At 51.9% G+C, this 26,499-nt stretch overlaps 1 protein-coding gene across 1 annotated transcript in view; it reads right to left on the reverse strand.

Moving 5' to 3' along the window:
• TTC28 (tetratricopeptide repeat domain 28) overlaps nt 1-26,499 on the reverse strand; it is a 639,521-nt gene that overhangs the window by 114,415 nt on the left and 498,607 nt on the right. Inside the window, exons 7-9 of the mRNA XM_027863073.1 lie at nt 10,693-12,034; nt 8,838-9,361; nt 2,729-2,838 (exon numbers count right to left, since the gene is read on the reverse strand). Coding sequence (XP_027718874.1) covers nt 2,729-2,838; nt 8,838-9,361; nt 10,693-12,034 — 1,976 coding nt within the window. The remainder of the gene's footprint in view (nt 1-2,728; nt 2,839-8,837; nt 9,362-10,692; nt 12,035-26,499) is intronic.

The raw sequence follows: 26,499 nt of genomic DNA on the forward strand, positions 1-26,499 counted from the left end.
CACCACCACCACCACAATCTATGGTCTCAGTGGAATGAGTCCCAGCAGCACTGAGTGGTGTCTTCCTGTAAATGTGCCAGCGAAGGAGAGAAGACTTGATCTTATTGTCACAGATATCAGTGCAACAACTGATGTTATTGATGGCTTGTCCATGTTGATGGCTTGTACTGACTTATTTGTGTACATGTAGTCTCACCCTACTGGAATGTAAGCTACTTGAGGGCAGGAAATGTTTCCTTTTTGTCTTTATATCTCCCGGGCTTGGCACAGAGAAGTAGCTTAATTTGTCTCTTGGGCAATGGTGCAGAAGAGACAGCGGGCTCTCCAAGGCGAGACCAGAGGAATGCCAGCTCTGCCGTGAGGCTCTGGGGCTGGTGCGACCACAAGCCATCTTGGCCGTCTCAGAACAAGCTTGGCTGAGCACAGCGTGGCTCGTCCCCACGAGGATGGGCGCCAGCGGCCACAAAGTGAGATGTTAGTAGCGTACTTTCAGTGCACTAGTGACATTATTGGTGAAAGGAGCTACAGATCTCGACACACAGTCAGCTCCCAGTGGGAGTCAGCATGTGCTCTGCGTGTACAGTCTCAGGGAGTTGCCCGTGGCACTGAGGCGTGTGTGCCCGTGGTGGGACGTGAGCTGAGGCTGTCCTAACTCAGAGGCCCAGGCTGCCCTGCTGCCTCTTTCTACACTGCTTTCTTAAATAAGTTGGAAAGAAGCCGTCATTTTCAGATTAGCCGTTGTGAGTGCAGAGACTTGTGGTCTTTGTTAAATGTGGAACGCTAAAAAAAATGAGTTCATTTGATGGTCAAGGTCTAGAATAGCTGCATCCTATTTAAAATTTTCAGCATAACCTTGTCAATGAACATGTTGTTTCTGTTATTAGGATGCAAGCACCTTGAGGGCAAGACCATTTGTCTTCTGTATCCCTACTGCCTAGTACTCTGCCCAGCACACAGTAGGCAATTAATAAATGTTGGACTGCCTGATTACTGGTGTAATAGACGTGTAGGGAATGGAGTGGAGCTAGGTCTAAAAGAAATCAGTTGTAATTAGGTACCAACTTTGATTAAAACTTGAAAACAATGCTGCCCCAGCTGCCCTTGTCCTCCCACCCCTCATTCCTCTTTATACAGAAGGGCTCCCCTCCATCAGCATAGAGGGGAATGGCCGCAGCATTTGGAACCAGGAGTGGCCCTGGGCTTAAGCCCTGGCTTCCTCACTTCCTCCCCAGGTCATCTGGGACAAAGGACTTTCCCCCAATGTGCTCAAATAACCATGTTCCAGAAGATAAATTCTTTGAAGGCAGCAGTGGCCACCCAGGCTGGGTGGGACCCAGTCTACAATCGCGCCCCAGCCAAGGCCACAGTGGAGGCATCTAAAGCACAGAGGGTGGACAGGGCCTCAGAGGTCATCGAGCTCAAGCTCCTCCTTCCACGGAGGCCTGGGGAGAGCAGTGACTTGCCCAAGGTGACATAGAGGGTGAGTGACAGCCCAGCTTCCATCGCAGATCCTCTGACCCCAAATCTAACATTTCCCATCCTATCACAAGCTTGCCTTCTATTAATAGACCCAGGAGGCTGATCCCTGGAATTGGAGGCATGATCCAGAGTCTCCAGCATAGAGAGGCTCTCCCTGGTGACCCAACAAGTTTAGCTTAACAACAAATCCCGTAAAAAACTCTTGTGAATTGAGCGTTTGTTGGCTGAGAGCTCTGACTCAGTGTGTGTCCCCAAGCAAGAAGATGTTTAGGAAAATGTTTTGGCTTCAAATATGCCTACGATACATTCAATAGATTTGAAAATAGATGGTAAAAAGCTTTCATCAAGCATCTGACACACAAGTCTGCATAAACACATATCCACCCCCAATTTAGGTTCTAAATTCTAAGCCTGTCCCTGATTCAGAGAAGCCCAGAATGGCAGAGCTGAAAGAGAGGAGTGCTCAGACCCAGAGTCCTCTAATGCTCGCTCTCAGTTAATAACACTGCCTTCCTAACCCTGGACAGGCATGGTGGCCTCTCCCTTCTCTCCCTCCCTCCTACATGCATGCACATGCACACAAGCATGAATGTGCATACACATACACACACACACACACACACACACACACACCCAGACCCCTAGAGTTCAACTCCCTTACAATGTTACCAAGAGCCCACATCACAGCTGTTATTCTTGTCTCTGGCTGCCTGCTGTCTCTGTTCATGTGCCCAAAGGTGGAAGGCAGCATCAGACAAAGTCAAGCTAACCACTCTACTGGGGGTGCAGTGGGTACAGAGCACTGTTGGAGTCACTGTTCTGGTGTGAGGGGACATGCCCTCTCTGGACCTCAGTTTCTTTCTCTACAAATTGAGGATGATGGCCCCCTTAGTAACCCTTAAAATGCCAGAGAAATGGGAGATGGTCATTCCTACTGACTTCACTAAAAATATGCAAAGACTTGAAATCCACTTCCATTTTGTTCCTGGGTCATTTGTCCCTGTAATGAAACATCTCTGTTACTGGTAGGTGAGGGAAAACCCAGGGCGCTTAAGAGAATCTTCAGGAAATCCATCACAGAAGTGAGCAATATTTCCCAATAAGCCTTTTTCACTTCTGGGGATTGTGACTGGGGAATCAGGCCCTGCTGGGGCAGCGACCCAGAGGCAGACCCAGGCAGAGCACAGGGCCTCTCCTCTGCTCCTAAGGATGGAGTCCTCTCTTGTCTGCTGCCGCCGCACCTGCTCACCTGGTGCTGGGACTCCTCCAGGTTTCCACTGGCCCAAAGGGAGAGGCCAAGACCATGGCGAATTTTGGCTTCGTCCTCTCTACGCCCCAACTGCTCGGCCAGCCTCAGACCTGAAAGCAGAGAGGAGACAAATTGAAGGAACAAAAAGCCGTTTCACTCCATCAGAGTTCTGTAAAATCCATCTCTGCTGTAAGAGGAAACACACGCCTTCCGCCGTGACGCAGGACAGAAGCAGCACAATCTAAGCAGTGCCCACTTCCCTGTAGATCCCGGCCGTGCCCTCCACTGTTCCAAGACACTCCTGGCCTTCAGGCTGGCCAGACAGGCCGTCTGACGGTGAACAGCAGGAGCCAAGCTTGCAGGGCAGGCACAGACTCTTACAACACCAAGGGGCCCTAAGCTGGCTGCCCTCCCAGGTGGCAAAGCCTCGGCCCTTCCAGGCCGTAAATCCACCTAGCGTGACCCTCTGGCTGCCAACATCTTTTCCTGATGTTACCACGGTCCAGTGTGGAAGTCGAGAGAAGCCAGTGGGAGGAAGCTCCCCCACAGCACGAGCCGCCCGCATATCCAGGCAGTGCGCAAGGAAGATTTCATGATGTTTTTGGGAAGCGGAGGTGTTACCCTCCGTGGCCCGGGCTGCCCTCGGCTCCTCTGGGGGGCTCCTGATACAGCCCGAGTTCAACGTGTTTGTGCTTTAAGGCTGAAGCATCTCATGTGCCCTGTGGGCTTGCAAAGCAAGTGCTGTTCCTGAATTCAAAGCTCGGGTGAGTCTGTCTTCTTCCAAACAGCCTCCTGCCCTCACCTGTGGTTAGGGTCACTTACACACAGCAAGCAGCCAGATTTCGGAACAGAACAAACCTCGGGAGCTTTGTGACCACGGATGCTCCAGTCGGCCTCCTACCAGAGCGGCCAATAAGAAGCCTGCGGCACGCTGGGCGGCAGACTCATTATCTTTCCAGATCCCCAGGGTTGCTGCTTTGTGCAGACTGAACCCATGGACCACCGACCCTACCCGCACTTCATCAGCTCCCACCAGCACAGGCCACGCAGCCTTCCTGGAGCCACGCTGCCCTGGGCTCAGTGGTGGAAGTGAAGCCCACAGTCATAGAATACAGACAGTCAGAGCTGGGAGGGGCCTCAGAACCTAGACCAGGCATGGGAAACCTGCGCCCTTAAGGCCATGTGTGGCCCTCTAGGTCCTTGGGTGCGGCCTTTTGATCGAGTTCAAGTTTTACAGAACAAATCCTTTTATTAAGGGGATTTGCTCTGTGAAGTTTAGATTCAGTCAAAGGGCTGCACTTGAGGACCTAGATGACCACATGTGGCCGCAGGTTCCCCACCCCTGACCTAGATCATTCCACGGGCCATCTCCAAATCCTCATATTCCCCCAACTCACTCCTGCCCTAACTTCACTAGTCTGTTATATCACCTTCGCCCCGGACTCCAAAGCTGCAGCATTGCCTCTGACTTTCCTTCTCCCCGACCCCACACATACAACCATCTGTCAAGTCCTGCCGTTTGTGCCTTTCCCATTTCTAGCTCTGATGGCCCCTCCTCACCACCCCCAGCTCACTCACCTCAGTTCAGACCTTCATCTCTTCTGGTCTAGACCATAATAACAATAACAATAACGCTACCTTAATGTTTGCAAAGCCTTTTTCTCACAAAAACCAGCCATGACACATATGCCACGTAGGCATGACATTATTATTATTTGATTTTTACAAATGAGGAAACTGAAGCCCAAGAAGGGTTCAGTGACTCGGCAGAAGCGGGATCTGAACTCAGATCTTTGCCATCTGCAAGCCCAGGACTCTTCCTGGCAGGTCACCTCCCCTCTACCTGTTGTAACGGGTTACTGTTACTGGTCCTCCGGGTGCCAGCCCATGCCCTCGAAGGCCTCGAGGATGTTGCCACCCCCCACAATGCTCCTGTGCCTCCCCGGACCTCCCGCCCTGGGGTTCCAAGCTCTCCAAGCCCAGGCCCAGGCTCAGCTCCTCAGCTCCTCCTTCCCAGGAGTGTATTTCCAAATGCATAGTCCTGGGAAAAGACAGGGACAGGACCATCATTTCTGACTGCTTTGTCTGCACGGTAAAGGACATGCTTGTCTCCTGTAAACCTTGGTTCTTCACACTCCCCACAGATGACATAGGACGAGAGAAGTCCATGCTGGTGCCGAGCCGCAGAGACGGCTGGCATGCTCCCGAGCCTGGCGCTGTTAAACACACTTGTCGTTTCCTCTAAGCGTGACAGAGGCCACCAGTGGTGCAGTAGAGACAGTGGAATGCTGGGCCTGGAGTCAGGAAGACCCGAGTTCAAATCGAGCCTCAGACACTGACTAGCTGGGTGACCCTGAGCAAGTCACTTAAAACTCTGCCTCAGTTTCCTCATCTGGAAAATAGGGATAAAAGAGGCAACTACCTCAGAGAGTTGCTATGAGGATCAGATGAGATGATATTTCTAAAGTGCTTTGCAAACCTTAAAGTACTATGCTGACCCTCCATAAAGGCCTGTGGGGTGACTTAATCTTTAGGTGAGATGGGAGGATGAAAAAAACAGAACGAAAAGGAAGCCTATCTGAACCGGCCTTCTTCTCCAGGTCAGCTTTTCATTATGTCCCTGGGAAGAGGGAGGCGCCTCCTCTGCTCCAGGCCCTCCCCCAGCTCAGAAGGGAGGTGCCCTGTGGCTTCAGGTCTGAGGGGCTGCAGGGGCTCCTGCTTCACCCACTTAATAGGTCAGTGTCCTTAGGTAAGGCATTGTGAGACCACAGAGGCTCATTGTTCCTCATCTGCAAGATGGGAATGACAACATGAACACGGCCTAGGGCAGAGGGCTCTTGGGAGAAGAGCACTGAGGAAGCTGTCGCTGTCCCTACACAAAGGTGAGATGGTGATTAGCCAGTCAGGCGAGAGCATACTCAATTAAACACTTATCATGTGCCAGTGACTACATTAGGCGGGGCAGAGAAGCATTTATAAAGCGCCTACTAGGTGCCAGGCACTGTGCTGGGCACATGCTGACAAACATCACCTCCTCTGATCCTCACAACAACCCTGTGAGGCAGCTGCTGTCATTGTCCTCATTTTATGGAGGAAGCAGAAACGGTCCCTGCCTTCAAGGACCTTCCATCCTCATGAGGGAGGCCACATGTGCACCGAGGTACAGACAAGATACCCAGAGAGAAGGTGGAAAGGGGGGGCCGTGAAGGGGGTGGTGCTGGAGCTGAGTCTCAAAGGAAGCTGGGGTTTCTAAAAGCCCCTTGACACTTACTAGCTGTGTGACCTGGGCAAGTGTCACTTAACCTCAACTGCCTCGCAAAAAAAAGGCAGAAGTGGGGAGGCAGGGCATCCGAGGCATAGAGGACAACCAGTGCAAAGTCAAGGAGGTGGGAGATAGGGAGCCATGTGTGAGGAACATCCAGGAGGCCAGTGTGGCTGGACCACAGGAAGACTGGATAGCGAGGGAGGGGCCAGTTTGTGAAAACCTGTCAATGCCAAACAGTAGTTTGTAGCTGACTGTAAGGCACTCGAGAGGCCTGGAGCTTAATGAGGAAGGGGACATCAGACGTATGCTGTAGGAGCATCGCTTTTTGGCAATGTGGGCAGGGTCAGCCTGGGGCTAATGTCCTCTTCACACCACGGCTCTGCCACTGGTAGGCTGCAGGACGTTGGACAAGTCAATTCAGTGAGCACGTGGTGCAGGTCAGGGCTAAGATTCCTTCGAGCTCCAACATTCTACATTCGGCTCTGACCTGCTGCGCCTCTGGGCCAACACAGCCCCTTACAAACCTGGGCGGCCTAGTATGCTCCGGCCTGGGCTCCCCCTACCCCAAGCAGAGCCCTCCCAGGTACGTGCTTGCCAGGTGTTCTGCACCTGGCCTGGCTCCATCCTGTTTGGAAGGGCCCAGAATCAGATCTGACTAACAAAGGAAGGCATCTGCAGCACACTCCTCTGCTGGGCACATTCATGAAGCAGATACCATGGAAATGCTACAAACAGTATTTTAAGGCCCTGGAATATGGCAAAAAAAATGAGAAACAATAAAAATGTGCTTGAGTGTTTTCCATAAATACCGAGTTATGTCAGAATGTCCTGGCAAGCCAGCTGCTGCACCAAGACCGTATTTCAGGAACTACAAAGAGCGCAGCTGAAATGCCATTGTGTGCTCACCTGAATGTGAGGGCTGGGTTTTGTTTTGGGTTTTGTTTTTTTTTTTGACAAATTCAACTGAAATTCACTGCCGGCATATCTGAATTCTGTGACTACAAGGTTACGAGAAACGAGGCGCCCCCAGCCACACTTCATGCATCCAGGAGGCCAGTGGTTCCCAGCACAGAAGAAAAGGGCTTGTGGGGGGTCTCCCCACATTGCCTCCGTTCTTCCCAAGTCAGAGAAGCAGCATGCGCCGGTGGGCAGGCCCAGGCCTCTGCCCTGGAGCCCTGGTCTGGCTCTGCGACCGAGTCCTTCTGGAATTTGGAGCAAGCCACCTGCCTTCTGTTGGTCTTTGTATGGGGACACCAGGACTGTGCTGCTCCCTCTCAGGTGACCCTCACCCCCAAAGGAGGCTGTGTTGTGCCAGGCATTCATCACTGCCCAACCCTGTACCAAGGGAAGGAACACTCTATGGCCTCCCAGCTGCAGGCGAACAAATGACAGCAGTTGGGCCTTACCATCTCCTTTCCCCTGCCACAGTGGTCCTGGAGCAGGGAATGGGTGGGAACCTGGAGGGGGAAAGAACGCATTGCCTTGTATCCTCCAACCTCGGAGTGGGCCGAGACCTTGGCAGCCATAAAGTCCACCCCAGACCCGACCAAGTATGCCCTCGAGAGCAGCCCTGCTGAGGGGTGCCCACCACCTCCACCGCAGCCCAGCCTGTGGTACCTGGCACGCTTTGAATGGGAGGCTTTTCCCAGCATCCAGCTGAGAGCGCCTCCGCATCCCCTCCAGGCCCTGTTCCTCATTCTTCCTCCCGGCACCAGGCAGACCATCTCAGCCCTCTTCCCCTCAGACACCCAAAGACAAGCAGCATGTGTCCCCCACAGCCCCCCTCCCCACACTGCTCAAGGGTTTTCTTCTCCAGGTCAGATATCCCCACCTGCCAAACGCTCTGGCTTACTGATACCCTTCCTAAAATCCCATCAGTCGTGGGACTGAGCACAGTACTTCCCAAGGGATCTTATCAGTGCAGTGGGACCAGAGACACCCAGGGTTACTGTGGATAGAGGGCTGGGCCTGGAGTCGGGAGGACCCGAGTTCAAATCCAGCTTCAGACACTTACTAGCTGTGCGACCCTAAGCGATGCACTTCTGTTGGCCTCAGTTGCCTCCTATTCAGACCTGCACAACTTGGCAAAATTAAAATAGGCTCCACTTCTTCAGGCCGCAGACAGGTCAGACTGGAGACAGACACGTGACGACAGCTTGCCGCGGCTCACGTGACAAACAGGACAGTGCGTTTTCCGTGGGCCGCCCGAAATCCTCTGGCGGGAGCAGCCCGTGGGCGGTATGCTGTGCAGGCCTGCTTGTACTCTTCCACCACCCCAGATCACGCTGAGGGAGACTTCCCCGCACAAACCCAACTACAGCTTAGCAGGACGAGCACAGCGCCAGGGGCCAGGAGACCCGACATTAGGCTGAGCTCCACAGGACACACTTTCAGGTTTATTCTGCATTATTAACATTCCCTCTATCACTTTCTGAAGTCGAGACAATCCACAAAACAATAAATCAAACCCTAATCTGCAGCATTTGCCGATTTCTGAGGTGCCAAGGCTCACACTGAAAGTTTAACAATTGACTCTCCAGAGCCTTCCAGAGCTGGGTCCAGCACACCCCTGCCATTCTACGGCCTCCACGATGGCACGTCCCCCCTTCCTGGGCTCAGTTTCCACATCTGTGAAACGAGGCTTTAGAGCAGATGATGCTCAAGGGCCTTCCAGCTCTGAGCACCTTCCCTGGGCCTCCGTCTCCCCATGTGCGCCCACCCTGCAGGCACCACGAGCCCTGGCTCTGCAGGTATCCCCCACAGGTCCCGCAGAAGAACTGGTAGCGAGCTGGCGAACGGCGAGGATGCCGGACCCCGTCGGCCCCGCGCGCCCCAGGTACCTACCTTCCTGCAAGTACATCACGGCCTGCGAGTAGTTCTGCAAGGCGTGGTGCGTCCGGCCCAGGCTGCTGTAGGACACGGTCTTGGCCACCAAGTCGTTCATTTGGGCCGCGATGCTGAGGTGCTGCTCCTGGTACACCACGGCCCTCTCGAAAGTGCCCAGAGACTCGTAGGTCAAGCCCAGGTTGCCGTAGGCGCGGCCCTGGCCTGTGGGGTTGTTCGTCTCCTCGGCTATCTGCAGGTCCAGCTGGTGGTACTGCAGGGCCGTGTCATACTCGCCCATCTGCTGGTAGACGCCGCCCAGACCGCAGGCGGCGTCGCTCTCCAGGGCGCGGTCCTTCATCTCCCTGGCCAGGTTCAGCTGGCGCTCCAGGCACGAGATGGCCTGCTCGTAGTTCCCCAGCTGGCTGTGCAGGCTTCCCAGCTCGCCGTAGGCCTGGGCCTTGTTGAAGGCCTCCCCCAGCTCGTGGGCCACCACCAGCCTCTTCTCGAAGCACACAAGCGCTTGCTGCAAACTCCCCATGGCCCTGGAGGGAGACAGGAAAGGGGGAGAGCGTTTTGTGCAGGTGCGGACATGCCCACGCCCTGGGGGAGGGGAGTTCATTTGTCACTTAGCAGAGCTGCTGCCTCTTCTTCTGTGCATGAGATCCAGGGGCATTGCATAATCTGGAGAGCCCTGCCAAAGCTACCCTATGCTGACCAAGAACGTGAGAACCAGTGGCACCCCCGGGGGTCTTCCAGATTCCTATTTCCTCTACAGTTTAAACTTCTTCCTAAACAAGCTCACATTACAATTGCTGTGAATCCTTTGACCACGGTCTTTCTGTGTACTCTTCAGGTGATGTCTTAGTCTGACCCTCAGCCCTGTCCAGCTGCTGGAGTTCTGGGCTCCTTTGATCCATACAGACTGGGGTGTAGAACCCCTGATTCTGCTGCTCTGTGCAGTCTCAGAGTGGGATGATAAAGGCCATCTAACAAATCCTGACAAGCTGTGATTGTTGGTGACCTGACATCCTCTCCCTGAGCCTCCGTTTCTCCATCTATAGAATGAGGATAACCGCACCCGCTCAGCTTGGTTGGGAGGCCATGGGCTCTGCTGACAAAGCCTGGCTGACAGGTCCTCGCAGGCTGTTTCAGGCCTGGCTAAGTCTGGAAAGGCTCCTCCATCACCAGCCTAGCCTGACCCCCAGGATGGATTTCTGGGCCCTGAAGGTTCTTGGGGGCCCCTCTAAGAGCTGGCTGCTAACGTACCCTGCTGCTTCCTGGCTGTAGGACTTTGGTCTGAGGGTTTATTTTTTCTTTCTCATCTGCAAAATAAAGAGACTGCCCCGGCTGGTCTCTAAGGTCCCTTTTGGTGACAAGTCCTAGGACTGATCCCGGGGGCTTGATCTGCAGGGGCCAAGAGGGGACCCCCTGGACGGTCACAGGTCCTTGAAGTAACAGCAGAAAATGTGTAGCCTTGACCTTCTGAGGCCGCTGAGAACCAATGACCGCCTAGAGGTAAAGCACCACATAACGAGGAGCCCCTTAGCTAGTCGTTTAACCTTGGGGGAGCCACGTCCCCTCTCCGGACCTCAGGTTCTTGATCTGTGTAGTGAAGGGTCCCTCCCAGTGCTGCCAGCCTGTTGCTACTCTACCTGTGAAGACCCCTGGACCCACCGTCAGCCTCCCGTGACCCCCGGCTGGCGCTGAGGGTGACCAGGAGGATGGGCCAGCTGCCCGCTAACAGAACCACAGATTACGCTGCAGCAGTCACACCCCCGGGGCAGGAAGTCCCGCCCCCCCCCCCCCCCCCCGCTTTGGGTGATCGGCACTCCTGCCCCACCCCGGACGCCAAAGGCTCTCCCCACTCGCTCACCTGTGTCCGTTTCCTAGGCCGCGGTAAGCCTTGGCCTGGTCCTGCATGCGGTTCAGACTCTGTGCCACCGACAGGTACTGCTCGTAATACTTGATGGCCTCCTCGAAGTCCCCCAGGGTTTCGTAGCAGTCACCCAGGTTGCCGTAGGCCCGGCCGCGGTCCAGCACGGACTCGCTGCCGCTGAGCTGCTGCAGCGTGGCCAGCTGCTGCTCGAAGTAGCCGATGGCCTCCTCCATGACGTTCATGTTCATCTTGGTGATCCCCATGTTGCCGTAGACCTGGGCCTCGATGCTGGGCTCTTTCAGCTTCTGGCCCAGCTCCAGCTGCTCCTCGTAGCACTTAAAGGCCATCGTGTACTTGCCCAGGGACATGTACACGGCCGCCAGGTGGCCGTGCGCCCTGCCCTCACCGGGCAGGTCGCTCAGCTCCTGGTACACCTCCAGCTCCTGCGTGTGGTAGCCCAAGGCTTTGTCGTACTTCTGCACCAGCCGGTAGGCGGTGCCCAGGGCTGCGTAGGCGCTGGCCTCCAGCCGCCTGTCTTTGACGTGATGGGCCAAGCTCAGCTGCTGCTCGTAGAATTTGATTGCGCCGCCGACGTCTTTCTTACAGACAAAAATATCCCCCAGGTTCCCGAGGGCTCGGAATTTTGCCTGGGGATGGTTCAACGACTGGGCGAGGGACAGCAGATACTTCTGACACTCCTCGGCCTTGCTGAGGTTCAGCAAGGCCTTGAACGCCAGGCCCAAGTTACAGTAGGCCTTGGCTTGGCTCAGCTTGTCGTGCAGGTCTTTGGCCAAGGCCAGGTCCTGCTCATAGTACTTGACGGCCTCCTCGTAGTTCCCGAGGCAGTAATGGGCGTAGCCGAGGTTGTGGCAAACCTTGCCCTCCCCTTCCATGTCCTGCAGCTCGGGGGAGAGTCGCAGGTACTGTGAGTAGTAGGGCGCCGCTTGCGCGTACTCTCCACGGGAGCAGTGGAAATTGCCCAGGTTGCTGAGGGCGCGGGCCTCGCTCTGGATGTCGCGGAGCTCCCTGGCGATGTTCAGGTGGTTCTGGTAGTGCTGAAGGGCTCGGTCGTGGGCCCCCAGGGCCTGGTAGGCCACGGCCAGGTTCCCGTGGGTGGAGGCCTGGGAGGCACGGTCGTTGACCTCCATGGAGATCTGCAGCTCCTGCCGGTGGTACTTGACCGCCTGGTCATACAGGCCCAGCGCGTTGTAGGCATTACCCATGTTGCCATACGCCCGGCCCTGGGCCGCATAGTCATTCAGCTCCTGGGCGATGGACAAGTGGGTCTTGTGGAGTTTGAGGGCCGTGTCATAGTCGCCTTTCATCTGGTGTATTATTCCTGAAAAAGACGGTAAAAAAGCTGATCAAGCAGAGGAAGATTAGCCACGGGAGGCTGGAGGCTCGGGCAGCGCCGGGCAGGGCCCTGGGAAGGGGACGCCCGCAGGGCTCCGCGGGGTCTCGGCCCGGGCACGTCGCTCGGTCTACCACTGGCCTCACTGGCAGACGATAATGCGACTTTACCGTACCTGCCTGCCAAGGACCCCCGGAAGAACATCTATAAACTCCTACATAAACGTGGTCGGCGCGGTTATCACGCAGAGCGCCCACATGGAGCCGGGAGAAGCGTTGTGGCTGTTCTACAGCAGAACCGCTTGACTCTGTCACCTCTCAGCACGGTACGCTCTGGGCAGCTCACTTCCCCTGGTAAGCCCCGGTTTCTTTATCTGCCCAATGGGGATAATCCTTGCCCTCCTACCTGCCACTTTGTGAGGCTGAATCAGCTACCATGATCAGCATGGCGATAAGACGGGCCTGGGGCCTGCAGGAAATCACCTCTTTTGGCTGCCAAGTCCTCTCAGTGTTTAGTTTTGAAAAAGCTTTTGCAGTTCACCAACCAAAAGCCCTTTAACGCTAACCAGGCAGGCGACAAGGTTAATGTGGCCCAAACTCCCATGGGCTTTTTTGGCCTTGGGGTCCCCCTGCCGACCCCAGGGAGGTATAGGGCAAGAGCCCCCAGCACCTCCTATTCGAACCGCTCCCTCCCACCCCAAAGCTGAGCTGTTCGCTCCTCTAACCCAGCTGCAGGCCTTTCCACGCACCCTCATGAGGGTTCCCTTTATTTGACTTGCTCTGTTACTCCTGCCTATCGAGGTCCTTTTGTTTCCCAGATCCCCTTCCCAGCTTTGGGTCATTCCCAGATTTTATGATCACGCATCAAGTCACTGAGACCCTGCTTATCCCTGGAGGACAACAGATGTCTGGCACCTAGTCCAGTGAAGGTCATTCCAGGAGGGGGCAAAGAGGCTGGCATATGCTTCGTCTCCCCTTCCAAGCTCCTGCTCTGCGGCCATCATCCAGCAAACAATCCTCGTGCTGGAAGTTCCCGTCACCAGACCCTACCCCCGGCGCCCTCCCCCCAGCCATCTACCTTCTTCCAGCTCGTTCCCCACCTCACCTCCCACCATCATCCTTGGCCACATTCTCAACCATGTCAAGGACTCTTCCAATATTCTGGCCTTGACTTCCTCCACTCCAGCCATCCCTAAACCCATCTACTGGACTCCAGGTACTCAGATGTGTGGGAGGGCAGGGTACCTGGAGAAGCCATCGAGCCTTGCTAAGCCTGGTGTAACATCTGCAAAAAGGGGACCACGAGAACACCTGCCTCCCAGGGCCGTGGTCAGGATGGGAGGAAGCCATGGCTATGAAGCGTCTCCCAGGACCTCGCTCACACTTCTCATGGGTCTGGATCTTATTTGATGTCACCTTATCTGCACAGACGCCCTACCTTTCCTACCAAGTGAGCTCTCTGAGGGCCAAGAAGGGGCTCCGTGTCCACGTGTGGCTCCTTTAGGGCCTACTACTGGACTGAGGACTTCACAGGCGCTTTATAAATACTTTCAGAAAGAACGAGTAACTTCAAATCCTCCCGGAGACTCGTGCTCCTGAATACTCTCGCGACTTTTCCTGGGCAGTGGCCAGCCCCGGCTCTAATCGCCATTTGCTTCTCGAGTCACGCCTGGGGTTGGACGCTTTGTCAAGGTTAGAAATAGGGACCCGTCTTCAATGAGAGTGAGCTGCTCCAGAAGAACTCTTAAGGTTACCTGGAACCCATTCCATTTTTCAAGTTTACATTCACAGAAACCTTCTAATTTTCAGTTTTAACTCACATTTCTGAATTTGGGCTTTTACACAAAGGAGAGACGCGGAGCACTGATCTCTCTAAGAACTCTCAAGAAAAGTCGCTTAGCCAGTCTGCACTTCCCCTTTTACGTCTGTACAACGGGAGTGACAATAGCTGCCGTCCTCACCGGACTACAGAAGGCAAATCAGGTGACAGATATGACAGAGCTTTACAAATGTGAGAAGGGAGGAGACAGAGCCGAGACAGAGCAGGGAGAGGGAGAAGAGGAGGGGGAAAGATGGTGGGAGGGCACAGAGAGAAAGAGAAGGAGGCAGAGCGAGGCGGAGAGGGGAGAAAGAAAATGAAATCGCTTTCTCTCTCATGGCATTAAAAATCCACGCTCATTAATAGAAGGCTATTGCTGTAATGATGGCCACTCAGGGCTCGTTGATTTGTGAGGGACTGCCTGCTGGTTAGAGCAAATGATCTGAACTCCAGCCAGTTCCCTCAGTCAACTCCTCGTCGTCGTCGTCCTCCTCCTCCATCCCCCTCCTCCTTATCCTTCACCTCTTCCTCCTCCTCTGGCTCCTTTCCTGCCCTCCACATTTTAAGCTTCCAAGAAGCAACAAAGTACCATGGGAGGCCTCCTCAAACAAAGACTTCTGTGCATGACCAAGAGGAGGCCTAGATGGGCTTGGCACCGGCTGGGGATGCCCACCTGCTGCCCCTGTCTCTGCTGCCCTGGACGCTGACAGCCAGGAGGGCCCTGGACGGAACATCACCCACTGTCAGCAGCTTTCCCCTTCGCTGGAGCAGCCTTAAGTCGAGAGCTCCTGAGTGTGGCTGCCGGCTGCACGACTGAACACACCAAGGAGATCTCCTGCACAGCCCCCTTCCCAGGGCCGTCAGTCAGAGGAAGGCTTGCAGGACACACTTCAGCAGGGGCTCTCTGGCTGACAATGTAGGGGAAGTCAGAGAAGATTCTGGGGGCAGCAATCTTGCTAAGGTCACATTTTCCAAGGGTGAGGAAGGAAACATCACCCAGATGAGGTACTGCCAGCTGTTCTTCTCAGGTGGGACGGGGCAGGAGAGGCTAAGAGGAACCAGGCATCCCACACTGGGCAGGAGAGGTGCTTCAGCAAAGACTTAGCCCTGACACCAGGATTCTTTATATCCAACAAATTCTGTGAAATGAGGTCCTGCCTTTCATGCCCCATGAGCACCAAGAAGGACATGTGGTAAATGGAAAGAGCCCTGGGCTTTGGGCAAGTGCTACTTACAGGCTGAGTGACTCTGGGCAAGTCATTTCAACTCTGGGAAACTCAGTTTCCTCATCCAGAAAATGGGACTAATAGTAACTTGCGCTATATGTTACACAAAGTTGCAGTGAGGATTGATTAAGTGCTTTGTAATCACAAAATGCTAAAAAAATTACTATCATCACTTTGTTGTTCTGTTATTACTACTATGCTGGTCTGAATACAGGCACCTTACATCTAGGTCAGAACTTCAAAATGAGATAATTGAAGGGGAAAAAAAAGTACGCACACATGCACGCATGCAGACACACACAAAGAGATCCTAGATTCAGAGCTGAAAAGAATTCAGAGGTCATCCACTCTACCTACCTCCTACCTCCCCATTTTATGGATGAGGAAGTTGATGCTCAGAGCAGTTAAGTGACTTGTGTCTGGGTGGTGCAGCACATAGAGCGCTGGGCCTGGACTCTGAAAGACCAGAAGGTCAAGTCTACACGCCACTGCGTGTGTGTGTCACCATTAGTGGGCTCTACTCCAGAGTTCTCTGAAGTGTTCAACGTTTTTATCAAGGCCTTGGAAGAAAGTATTGACGGCCAGCAGGCCATCATCAAACCTGAACCCCAGAATTGGGGCAGGGGCGACACATGTTGACACACCTCGAGGTCAGGATCCTTGACAGAACTGAATGGCGAATCTAAGAGTATAAAAGTTAACAAATACAAAGTTTTATGTCTGTCTTCAAAAAATCAACTTCACAAATGTAAGATGGGGAAGAGGGGGGCAGAAAGCAGCGGAGGTGGGAAAATGTCTGGGATTTAGCAGGCTACAGCCCAAGATGAATCAACAGTGGAACAAGGCCCAGCAAAGAGGGTCTTGCCCACAGGGGCAAGTGACCCACAGTCCTTTCCTGTGGTCAGTCCTGGCCTCCACCTTTTAAGGAGGACACTGACAAGGGAGAGAGCGTCCATGGACTGGTCAGCCTGGGATGGTCATGAGTCTTTAGACCAGGGCATACAAAAGCAGTTGAAGGAACTGTGGATGTTTAGCCTAAGAAAGAGAAAACTTAGAAGGTATGTGATAGGGAATGTCGAGGCTGAGCAGCCAGTTGAGGCTGGATGTCAGGGATGGGCCAGACAATCGATCCCTTGCAGGGCCCAGTGCAGAGGGGGCTCGGGCCTGGTTCAGGAACGGGCCGCACAATTGATCCCCGGTGGGGGCCGGTGCAGAGGGGGCTCAGGCCTGGATCAGGTCCCTCCTGGGAAGGGCAGGACATAACACAGGGGTCACAGCCCTCCCTCCCTGCTGTGATGTCAAAGCCTGCCATTGCCCAATCATTAGCCTCCATTAAGCAGTATTTATATCTTCCTCAAATCACCAGGTTTCCCAGGATAAATCATACCCCTTACTCCCATTTTTCATCAAAAGTTAGTTTAACAAACACAATTCAACATTTATTTAGCATCTCTGCTGTGCACCCCTGCTGCCAGGGAGGTCAACCCTAGTGGGTCTCCGGAGCTGCAGCGGGTTATGTGGAGTGGGTGTGTTTATACTCAGCATGGCATCAGCAGGTTAGCCTCTAGGAGTGGGGGTCACTGGTTTGTCTGGGCAAACAGGCTGAGAGTGGAGCAGCCCAAACTCCATCAGGGGTGGGCTGGGGCCTGCCCATAACCTCTGTACTTCCAGCCTAGGTGAGATGGGGAGACCTAATCTTATTAAACAAACAACTGCAATTTATAAGGGGCTGTGTTATGTGCCAGGGTTACACAAAAACAAAAGTTAAATGGTTCTTGTCCTCAGGGAGTTTACATTCTAACTGGTCCCATTTTCCTAAGGGAAATGCAATTGATTGATTGCTGCAATGGCTACAAAAAGCATCTAACCCCTTTAAAAATGATTCTCCATAAAATCGGTCTTACACTAATGCACACAAGGATATCCCACGTGCAGACGGCGTCAAGATGGAGAAGGTCACAAAATGTGGGCACTTCAGCATGAACTCTGACCAGAGAAGAGCAGGGATGGAGGGTGACACACAGACACAAAGCCGGCAGGGGAGATGGCAGCGATGACTGATTGAGGAGGACGCCCCTGAAGAGGTGAAGGCCTCACTGTCAGATTCTAAAGCATGGCTGTCAATGATCAGTCTGTAACTCGATGGGAGAAGCCAAAACTCTGGGGCACCCAGGGCACACTAAAAACATAAAGAGATTAACGTACTAAGCAGCTACTACATCCCACGCCTTGTGCTAAGTGCCAGGGATACAAATACAGGCAAGACGGTCCTTCCCCTCAAGGGGCTTACAATCTAAGGCAGGAAACAAAGGCCTACAAGGGAGCCTGACAAAAAGGGGCAGCCAAAGTACAGGCGGAAGGGCAGCCTGCTGGGGAGCAGGTGGAGGGGACACCCGGAGAGGAGACGAGTCAGGAGCGAACTGAGCATGGCGGTGCCCCTCATGACATGGAGCTCGGGGCGAGGGATCTGCCGTCGGGAAGATGGGCCTGGGGGTGATGGCATCTCCACGGCAGGAAGGTAGCTGCAGAGGCCTTCGACGCGATGGCAGGTGCAACCACGCCCAGAGGTCCAGCGGGCCCCTGCAGACACACTGCCTGACACACTGGATCCCACAAGATCACCAGCGGCTGACCACAGGATCCACCATGCCACCGGACGTCTCGCTGGTGGCTTCGTGGTCACATCACAGAGCAGGAGCAGGATCAGATACGGATTTTAAAAGGAAACTAATCTATACGTTCCTTGAAACAGAATTTTTAAAGTTCTTTTGTATTAAATAGGACGGAAATAATATAGAGCGGGAAAAAACGATGATCCTAACAACAAAATGGGGCTATGCTTTTTAATTAAATTAGTGGATAACACCTGGACGGCTAGGTGGCGCCACAGTGCACAGAGCTCCAGGCTTAGCTTCAGGAAGCCTCATCTCCCCGAGTTCAAATGTGGCCTCAGACGCTTACTAGCTGAGTGACCCCGGGCAAGTCCCTTCACCCTGTTTGCCTCAGTCTCCCCATCTGAAAAATGAGCTGGAGAAGGAAATGACAAACCACTCCGGTATCTTTGCCAAGAAGACCCCAAATGGGGTCACAGAGAGTCAGACAACTGAAAACGACTAAACACCAACTAAACACCAGCGTTTACTACATACTAGGCACTGTGCTCAGCACTGCAGAAATACTACCTCACTTGGTTAACAGCCCTGGGAGGTAAGTGCTGTTATTTTATCCCCATTTTACACATGAGGAAATTAAGGCAAACAGAGGTTAAGTGCCTTGCCACGGGTGACACAGCTGATTATCTGAGGCTGGAGTTTAACTCAGGTCGTCCTGACTCCCAGCCCAGTGCTCTGGGTACTGTGGCGGCCCCCAGCTGCCCCGATCAAGGCTGGAGGCACATGAAGTGATCCAGGAGTGATAAAGAGGACTGGGCTTGAAATTTCGTTTTGAAACTACAGTGTAATTGTAGTATATTGGAAAATTTAATCAGTCTTTGTATGTGCAAGGGGATGACAAATATTTGCACCTACTCCCCAGGGTTGTTGGGACACATGATTATGAAGTACTTAGCATAATGCCAGGCTTGTGTAGCAATGCGACTGGAAAGACAGACTTTAGATACTGTAGATCGCATATATATACACACACACACACACACACATATAGAGAGAGACACACACACGTACACACATATATATATGCACATATATACACATACATACATACACACACACAGAGGTACTAAACGGTATGGAATATTAACAAATTTGCTAATACATTTCAGAAATTCTAATTCTAATTGACAATTCCTAGACTGAACGTTTTAAAGTAGTACTAAGAACAGTCCTTTGACATTCCTTAAAGCAGTGTTTTCAGACCTAGAAGAAAGCTTGATGTATGCTAAGCACCATACAAGCTCCCAGGATGTGACTGGTATGAAGATACCAGTGGTAATAAGATAAAGGACCTAACTGCACAAGTATAACCCATATCGGACTGCTTACTGTCTCTGAGTGGGGAGGAGGGGAAGGAAGAAGGGAGGAGGGATAAAATTTGGAACTCAAAACTTTAAATAAACATTTTTTTTAAAAAGTGATATAGAGGGGCAGCTAAGTGGCGCAGTGGTAGAGCTCCAGCCTTGGAGTCAGGAGGACCTGAGTTCGAATCCGGCCTCAGACACTTGACACTAGCTGTGTGACCCTGGGTGAATCACTTAACCTGACTGCCTCATGATAAAGCCAAAAAAAAAAAAAGTGATACAGAGGCCTGGCATTGGGTGGGGGAGACAGACTAAATGAGTCCAATTGGGGGAAGGCGGGATTAGACATCTCCTGGACATCTATTTAGCGAGTCAAGCCCACTTGATTGAAGGGGTGTAGTGGCGCAGGTGCCGTGACAGTAAATGAATTTATCATTTCACTTTGGCGACAAGCTTCCTATTCAAGAGTGAACAGCAGTATGTAAGGGGCAGCCAGGCAGTGAGGTTAATGAGAAGGTGAAAGCGAGAAAGTCTGAAAGCCAGAATCCATTGTCCTTCTGGAGTATCACTGCTGAGCCGCTTCTCCACCTGGAATCTGACACCTGGTGGGAGCAGAGAAGTAGCTAACGCCATGGTTCTTCTTTGTTATGATCATCCCGCTTCCAAGGCAAACAAAGTCACGGCACCTCGAAGAGCGGGATGCTGGCCTCATTAAGCCTATGTTGGAGATAAGCAAAGGACTCTTTGGGGACAAGCCAATTCTGAAGCCAACTCTCTGCTGTGAAGCTCTGTGACCCGGGACTGGGAAAATCACTGGCCAAATAAAGGTCAAACTCCTTGGCCTGCCCATCGGAGCCCTCCAACACCAGCAACCTCCCTCTATTTTCAACCTTATCCCAAGTTAATTCCATGCACACACTCTCTATTCCAGGACTGCTTGCTGTCCAGTACTAATCCCATGCTTTCCTGCCGTGGAATTCCCAGACCCTGGCCCATCTCCACCCTTTGAAATGGAAATGATTCTCATTCTTTACCTCCCAGCTTAAAATGCTTAAATGCTACTTTCTCCCAGGAAAGGTCCCTGGAGGGGTGTGCTCCTCCCTCCACCCATTCATCCCCCCCCCCCATGGCCCCCACCTTGCAGGGTACTTTGTATTTCCCTGATGTGCTTCTAATACATTATCTTGTAGTGGGGTTGTCAGTGAGCATGCCTTATCTCCTTACTAGACTATGCTTACTAGACTAAGACAGAAGGAACTGTGTCTGATTTCATCTTTTTTTTTTTCCTCTCAGTGACAAGCAGTGCTCTGAAGATTGCTAGGACTTAATAAATGTCTGTTGATTGACAGAATGAATATGCTAATCTGGCCTGATATCACCTTTAGAAAAATTCGGATCAAATGCCTTTTTGGCCAAATCTACCAGGCTGCCCCCTTTCCCCCCAAAAGCACATCTGCGGCCTGAAGGGCTCTGACGGCTCCTATTGATGTCCTCTGACATCAATAACTTCGCATGTCCTTGTTTACACTGTGTGGGTAGTGGTACTTTAGGCTACACGCCCAATTTCCCTTCCTTTCCTTTTCAATTTTGAGGAAGACACTGAAATAAGGTCTGGGGAATTCTGGCTATCCCTCCATCCTTCTACAAACCCTCCATTAGCTCTTTTCATCAAACTGGGAGGAAATCCGATACAGTTGACAGAGAAATAGTGAGGCCCTAAATGTTCTATGGCTTCCCACGAAAGCCTCCCACTGAGCCCCCAGGAGGCCAGGGGCACTTTCTCTTGGCCCCTTCCTGACTCCCATCCCAGAGGTCTGTGCCAAGTGAACGGTGATGCAGAAAAGAGACCTTCACCCACAGGAGCTTGTGAACGTGACCTTGCCTTCCAAGGGCTCTCTCCTTATTTCCCGTTGAGTTACAAATTCTAAGTAACCGTGGGCTCATTAGCACAGCCTGACAACAGGACTATTCACAGATTTCCAGAGCCCGTGCAGGCATCTCAGCAGTAAATCCTAAGGCAGCGGCAAGATTAATCGTACTACTGAGAAAGGGAGGCAACAATTACAAATATGAAAATGAAAGAGCAAAGATGGGGGGACTCTGGTGATGGATGGTTAGGTACTAGGCACTGCCATCCCCCACAGTTCTGGCCAGGGCCCTTGTGATAGAAATTGGTGGAAAGCCCAGACCATAATGAAAAATGTGGTGGTCCGGCACATCTGAGCGCCTTCATCAGTCACTGCTGGGAGAAGCCAAATGTGCTCCGTCTGAGCCCAGGTTCCCAGCAAGTGGAGAAAGGAAAAGTGGAGAACCAAGGAAAAAATGCCAAGCATCGTTGAGGTGATGGCTTTCCTTTGGAATCAGAATCTCAGACATTCTAAAGGCTGAGGACAGGCTCATGGGAGGAGACAAAGAAGGGAGTGAGTGGCCATAACCAGTACGTAGTGAGAAGACACCCAGTTTCACCCTCCCGTCAAGCTTTGTCTGTAAATGCTGGACAGTCCCTTTCTCTCCCGTGTTCTATGGCCTCCATTTCACAGTGGATGGCCTGCTCCATCACATACTCCCAGACGGCCTGGGACAAGACGCACTGTGGTAGCACAGAAACAATACTGGATTTGGGATCAAGAGACCCGAGTTCAAACCCTGTCTCTGCTACTTACTATGCACATGTGTGGCCTCTGAGACTGTTTCCTCTCCTGTAAAACTGTGCCAGAACACACACTCCCTCCCCATCGGAACTGCACTGAGGTAGAACGGGCTGCTTGAGGAAGCACAGAAGAGCTCCCTTTCCAGGGACGCTGCAGAGGGTGCAGGTTGGCCGAATTGGTCTCTGAGCTCCCGATTGACCCAGCGACTCTGGGCTCAACCTGCCAGGGACCAGTGAGAGAACCCCACGCACACATGGCCCTAGAGGAAAGTGACTGGCCATCGTTATTGTCAAGGTCTTACCTCTGTTGGGGTAGGAAGGGATTTAATTCGGCTTTTGGATAGGAGACAAAAATAACGGGATTCTGGAATTTGGGGAAAATCTTTGAACTTGTGCCTTACTATACATAATTAGGGAGCAATGGGCTTCTCTGACAAATGCGGCAGAAATATGTGGAGATGACAAGGATGTCAACTACCTGCATAAGATGTGAACAGATCAGGAGAGAAGATAAAAGACAAACAAAAAGCTAAGCAGAATTCCCAGCTCATTTAGCAAGGCCAGATCTCCAAGAGCTGGTTCAATAACTCATTTCTGGATTCCTGAAATCAGATACTCTTCTTTCTACCGCAAAAGCAGGGGCTATTTGCTTTAATCAAATGTGAATCGTATCCCCAAAACTCCTTCAATTTGATTTAATTCCTAAGATTATGAGATCAGATTAGTAGAGGTCAATTTAACAAGCAATTATCAGGTCCTAATATGGGCATGGTCCTGAACTGGGCACTTGAGAAGAAAGACCAAAAAAAAGGCAGAAACTCCCTGACCTGAAGAACTCTAATACCTGTCCAGATTCCGCCCTTCCTGCCTGTCAGGACTTTTGATAATGTCATAATCTTCCACCATCGATGCCCAGCTCTGCCCCAGTCCTGGCATCAGCCTGGGGATCCCTTATCTACACAAGCGTGGCATGACAGATGGTTCTACTTCCAATTAATATCTTCATTCAGACACAGTGCATGGCATGAAGAGTCAGACGAAAAACTAAATGGCAACCTCCCTAGTCCACAGGTTCTGCTCTAATACTATTAGCTGGAGAGTCAAAGTCTGTCAGAGGGAGGGTTTTACCTATACTCAATCCCAAAGGATGGCACCTGGGAATACGCTCCATGTGGCAGTGACCCGCTTTCTTCGGTGTAACCCAAGATCTGGGGCACTTTCACATTGTGAAGCCCTTCAAGGAAATCATCAAAGTTAATTATCCAATTAATATCAAGGCTGGATATACAGTAATCTGTCAAAAGACAAAGGGTTTAGAACTTCTATGCCGATCAGTTTCTTATCTTTTAAATGGAAATGAGGGAATTAGTCACCCTTCCAATTCACTCATTGTGAATATTAATTTGTCTTTTTCTGGTTGAGTGCCTCCCTAACATGATGGCTATAATTAGTGAGGTTGAAGGGGACCCAACTGCACATCCCACCCCAGAGGAGCCACTGCTGCTGAATTCAGGCCGACTGTCCAGGGCGGGGAAAGAACCTAGGGTTAATGCAGGAGGCGCAACAGGAATAAACAGGCCTGGGGAAAGTGGCTGGAACAGGCACATTCCCACTCTGGTGTACCCAGTAAGCACTTAATAAGTGTCTGTTGATTTTAATTTAATTTGTCTGCAAAAATGCACTCAAGTGCAGGTCTGACTATGTCACCCTCCTGCTCCCTGTGGCCTAGAAATAAATAAACACCATGCTTGGCATTTCAAGCCTTTTACAATCTGGCTCTGACCCATCTTTACATATTGATTTTACTCGACTCTCTCGGTGTTTTAGGGAAGCTAGCCTGTTTGCTGTTCTATGTACAAGAAATGGAACTTCTTGCCTCTCTGCCTTTGTAGAGAGATCCCCCATGCTCGGAAGGGCAGGATGAGGGAGCTGATCAAGACCTCCGATCAGCTGATTTTCCCCAGCCCAGCAGATGAAATCCCAGAAGATAAGGGGCAGGTAACAGAAACAAGCCAGGATCAAGGTCTGAAACATATACTCTGTTGCCCTTTATGAAGTGTGAAGGCCTCTGATCAAACAGATGGAATTAGAGGTTGGCCAGTCATTGGATGGTAAAGGGATGGTCATGACCCTGGCAGTTCTTTAAAAAGCAAGACACAGCAGGAATCTTCCTCTGTAGGTCTGAGGCTGTAACCTTTAGCAGTAGAGAAAGAGAACCAGCTATGGAGGAAGAACCCAAGCCTTGAGAGGGCATCGTTTCTCTCCTCTGGGTACAGGGGAGGAGGGTACGCTCCCGATGGCCATCCTTTCTTGCAGCGGAGCCATTTGCCCAGTAAGAGACATTGTATCCAGTAGGAAAGGGGAGGGGGAGGGAACCAGCACTAATTAAGCACTCCCCGTGCGACAGGCACTAAACTAATATTATTTCATTTGGAGACAGCCCAGTGAGTTGAAGAAGGATATGGTCCTAAGGAGCATGAGCTCTGCAAGTGGAGAAAACTAGCCCTGGCCACTGGTTGCTGAGCTGTGCAGAGAAAGAGGCTGGGGAGCTGAAGCATCTGTCCAGCAGACTCTCCTCCAGGCAGAGCAACCGGAGGCCACCGAAGGAAAAGGACAGGTGCCTGCAGAGCTGGATGTACAAGCTGCCCTGGCCCCATGCTCCATAAATGTGTGCCTTCCTATAAATGTGTTCTTTGTGTGTACACACTCTTCCCCCAGACGCTGCTCACTTTTGTGGGGGAGAGACAGCAGGAGGGGAAGGTCTGTCCTTATTGTTGCTACTTTGCCACCTTAGTAAATGTCTTTGGTTTGAGCTAATCATGTCTACTAGCTAATGATGAAAGAGAAGCACACCAGTGGGGGCCTATGAGCTATATAGTTTTAGGAGCTGTGAGCCCATAAAGTACTCTGAGGTCATTGTTGTACTCCCAGGGGACCCAACCGATAAGTTGGGGGAGGGGTAGTCTCAGAGGAGGTGCTGCACCTGGCAAGTGTCCCCTCCTCCTCTCTGGCTTCCTCCAAAGCCCAGCTCAGCTGCCACCTCCTACCCACCTTTTCTGGTCTCCCCAGGTGTTAGTGATTCCCTCCTAGAAATCACTTTGCATTTGCTCTCTCTGTATTTTGCATATACTTCTCCAAGTATATCTTGATTTTCTCCAGAGAATGTCAGCTCTCTGTTGACAGTGGCTATGTGATTGCTATCTATATCCTGAGCCCCCCAGCTTTTCAATCCATGCCTGGCACTTATTAGGTGCTAAATGGAACTGAAGATGCTGCCTCCAGTCTATGTGGAAGCATGTGAGCTGACCATGCCACTCCCCTGATCCTGGGCTGTGTGGGGAACAAAATGGAATTTCCTCAGCTCCTATGCAAAGCCCAAGAGTCTGGATGCAGCCCACCTTTGTAGACTCAATGCACACGGCTCTCTTTCGTGCCTTGCACATTGTAGCTAAAATGGAATACTGACTATTCTGAACCCAGCATTCATTTCCCACCTTTGCTAGGCTGCTCTACATGCATCAAATGCTCTTCCTCCTCATTCTCAATCAGTCAATCAACAAGTATTTATTAAGTGCCTAGTAGGTCCCAAGCATTGTGCTGGGCGCTATGGATACAAACACAACGAACAAAGCAGTCCCTACTTGCAAGATGCTTCCATTCTAACTTGGGAGACAAGTACCTATAGAGGTATATGTGGAGTAAACATAAAGATAATAAAACCAAATGAAAAAAGAGTGGTTAACTACAAGATAGTTGCGGGAGGGAGGGAGGGCCATTTCTAGCTTCTTTCACAGCTCTGCTAAAGTGCTCTCTCCTTAGGGAAACCTTTTCTGATTGCCTACTTCTTTCCCTCCTACTCAAATCATCAGCAGTCTGATTATTCATGCAGACCTTTTTCCCTTCCTTAGTAGACTGTAAGCTCACTGAGGGCCTGGCATGGTGCCTTCACATACAATCGCTAGATCAGGCTGCTTCAGGCTAGATAGATCAGGAGCCCTCCTTCCTCATCTCTGCAGTTCATAATTTGTCTTCCTTCAAGGACTCATTCAGGCACTGTCCTCACCGTGAAGCATTCCTAAGAAGCCCGGCTGAAAGAGGTCTTAGGAAGGAGTGTGCTGCCCTCCGGAATGGTCACCAGGCAGGCTGTAGGGAGCACAGTGTGCATGGGATGGCCAATGAGGTCCCTTCAAATGCTGAGATGTTTCTCATTGTCTTTCTCATCAGATTTTCCCAGAGTACTTTGTCTGGATCCCTCCTTTTCTCTGTTTCATCCTAACTTGTATTATATGCATCTAAGGACACGAGGTCTTTCTCAGTAGACTACAAGCTCTCTGAGGGGAGAGAGTCTATGGCTCTTTACATATGTATCCCCAGTTCCTGGCACAAGCCCCTGCACTGCACAGGGACATAATAAACATTTCAGTGATTGGAGACTTTTAGAGGGACACACAGGGAAAGGGAGAGAAAGAGAAAGGGAGAGGGAGGGAGGGAGAGATAGAGAGAGAGAGAGAATGAGCAGAGAGGGAGAGGGAGGGAGAGGGAGGGAGGGAGGAAAAGGGGGAGACAGAGAGAGAGAGGAAGAGGGAGGAGGAGAGGGAGAGGGAGGGAGACCCATCGATAGAAAGTAAGGTGAGAGTTACTTGAGAGGTTCTAGAGATCAGAGTGTATTCCACACATATTGATTAATGCCTATCACATAAGAGGCCCTTCACCAGGCACAGTGGGAGACACAATGAAGAGCAACACACACACACACACACACACACACACACACACACACACA

Source organism: Vombatus ursinus, unplaced genomic scaffold, assembly GCF_900497805.2.
Source record: "Vombatus ursinus unplaced genomic scaffold, bare-nosed wombat genome assembly UNPS02001287.1, whole genome shotgun sequence".
Lineage (NCBI taxonomy): Eukaryota > Metazoa > Chordata > Mammalia > Diprotodontia > Vombatidae > Vombatus > Vombatus ursinus.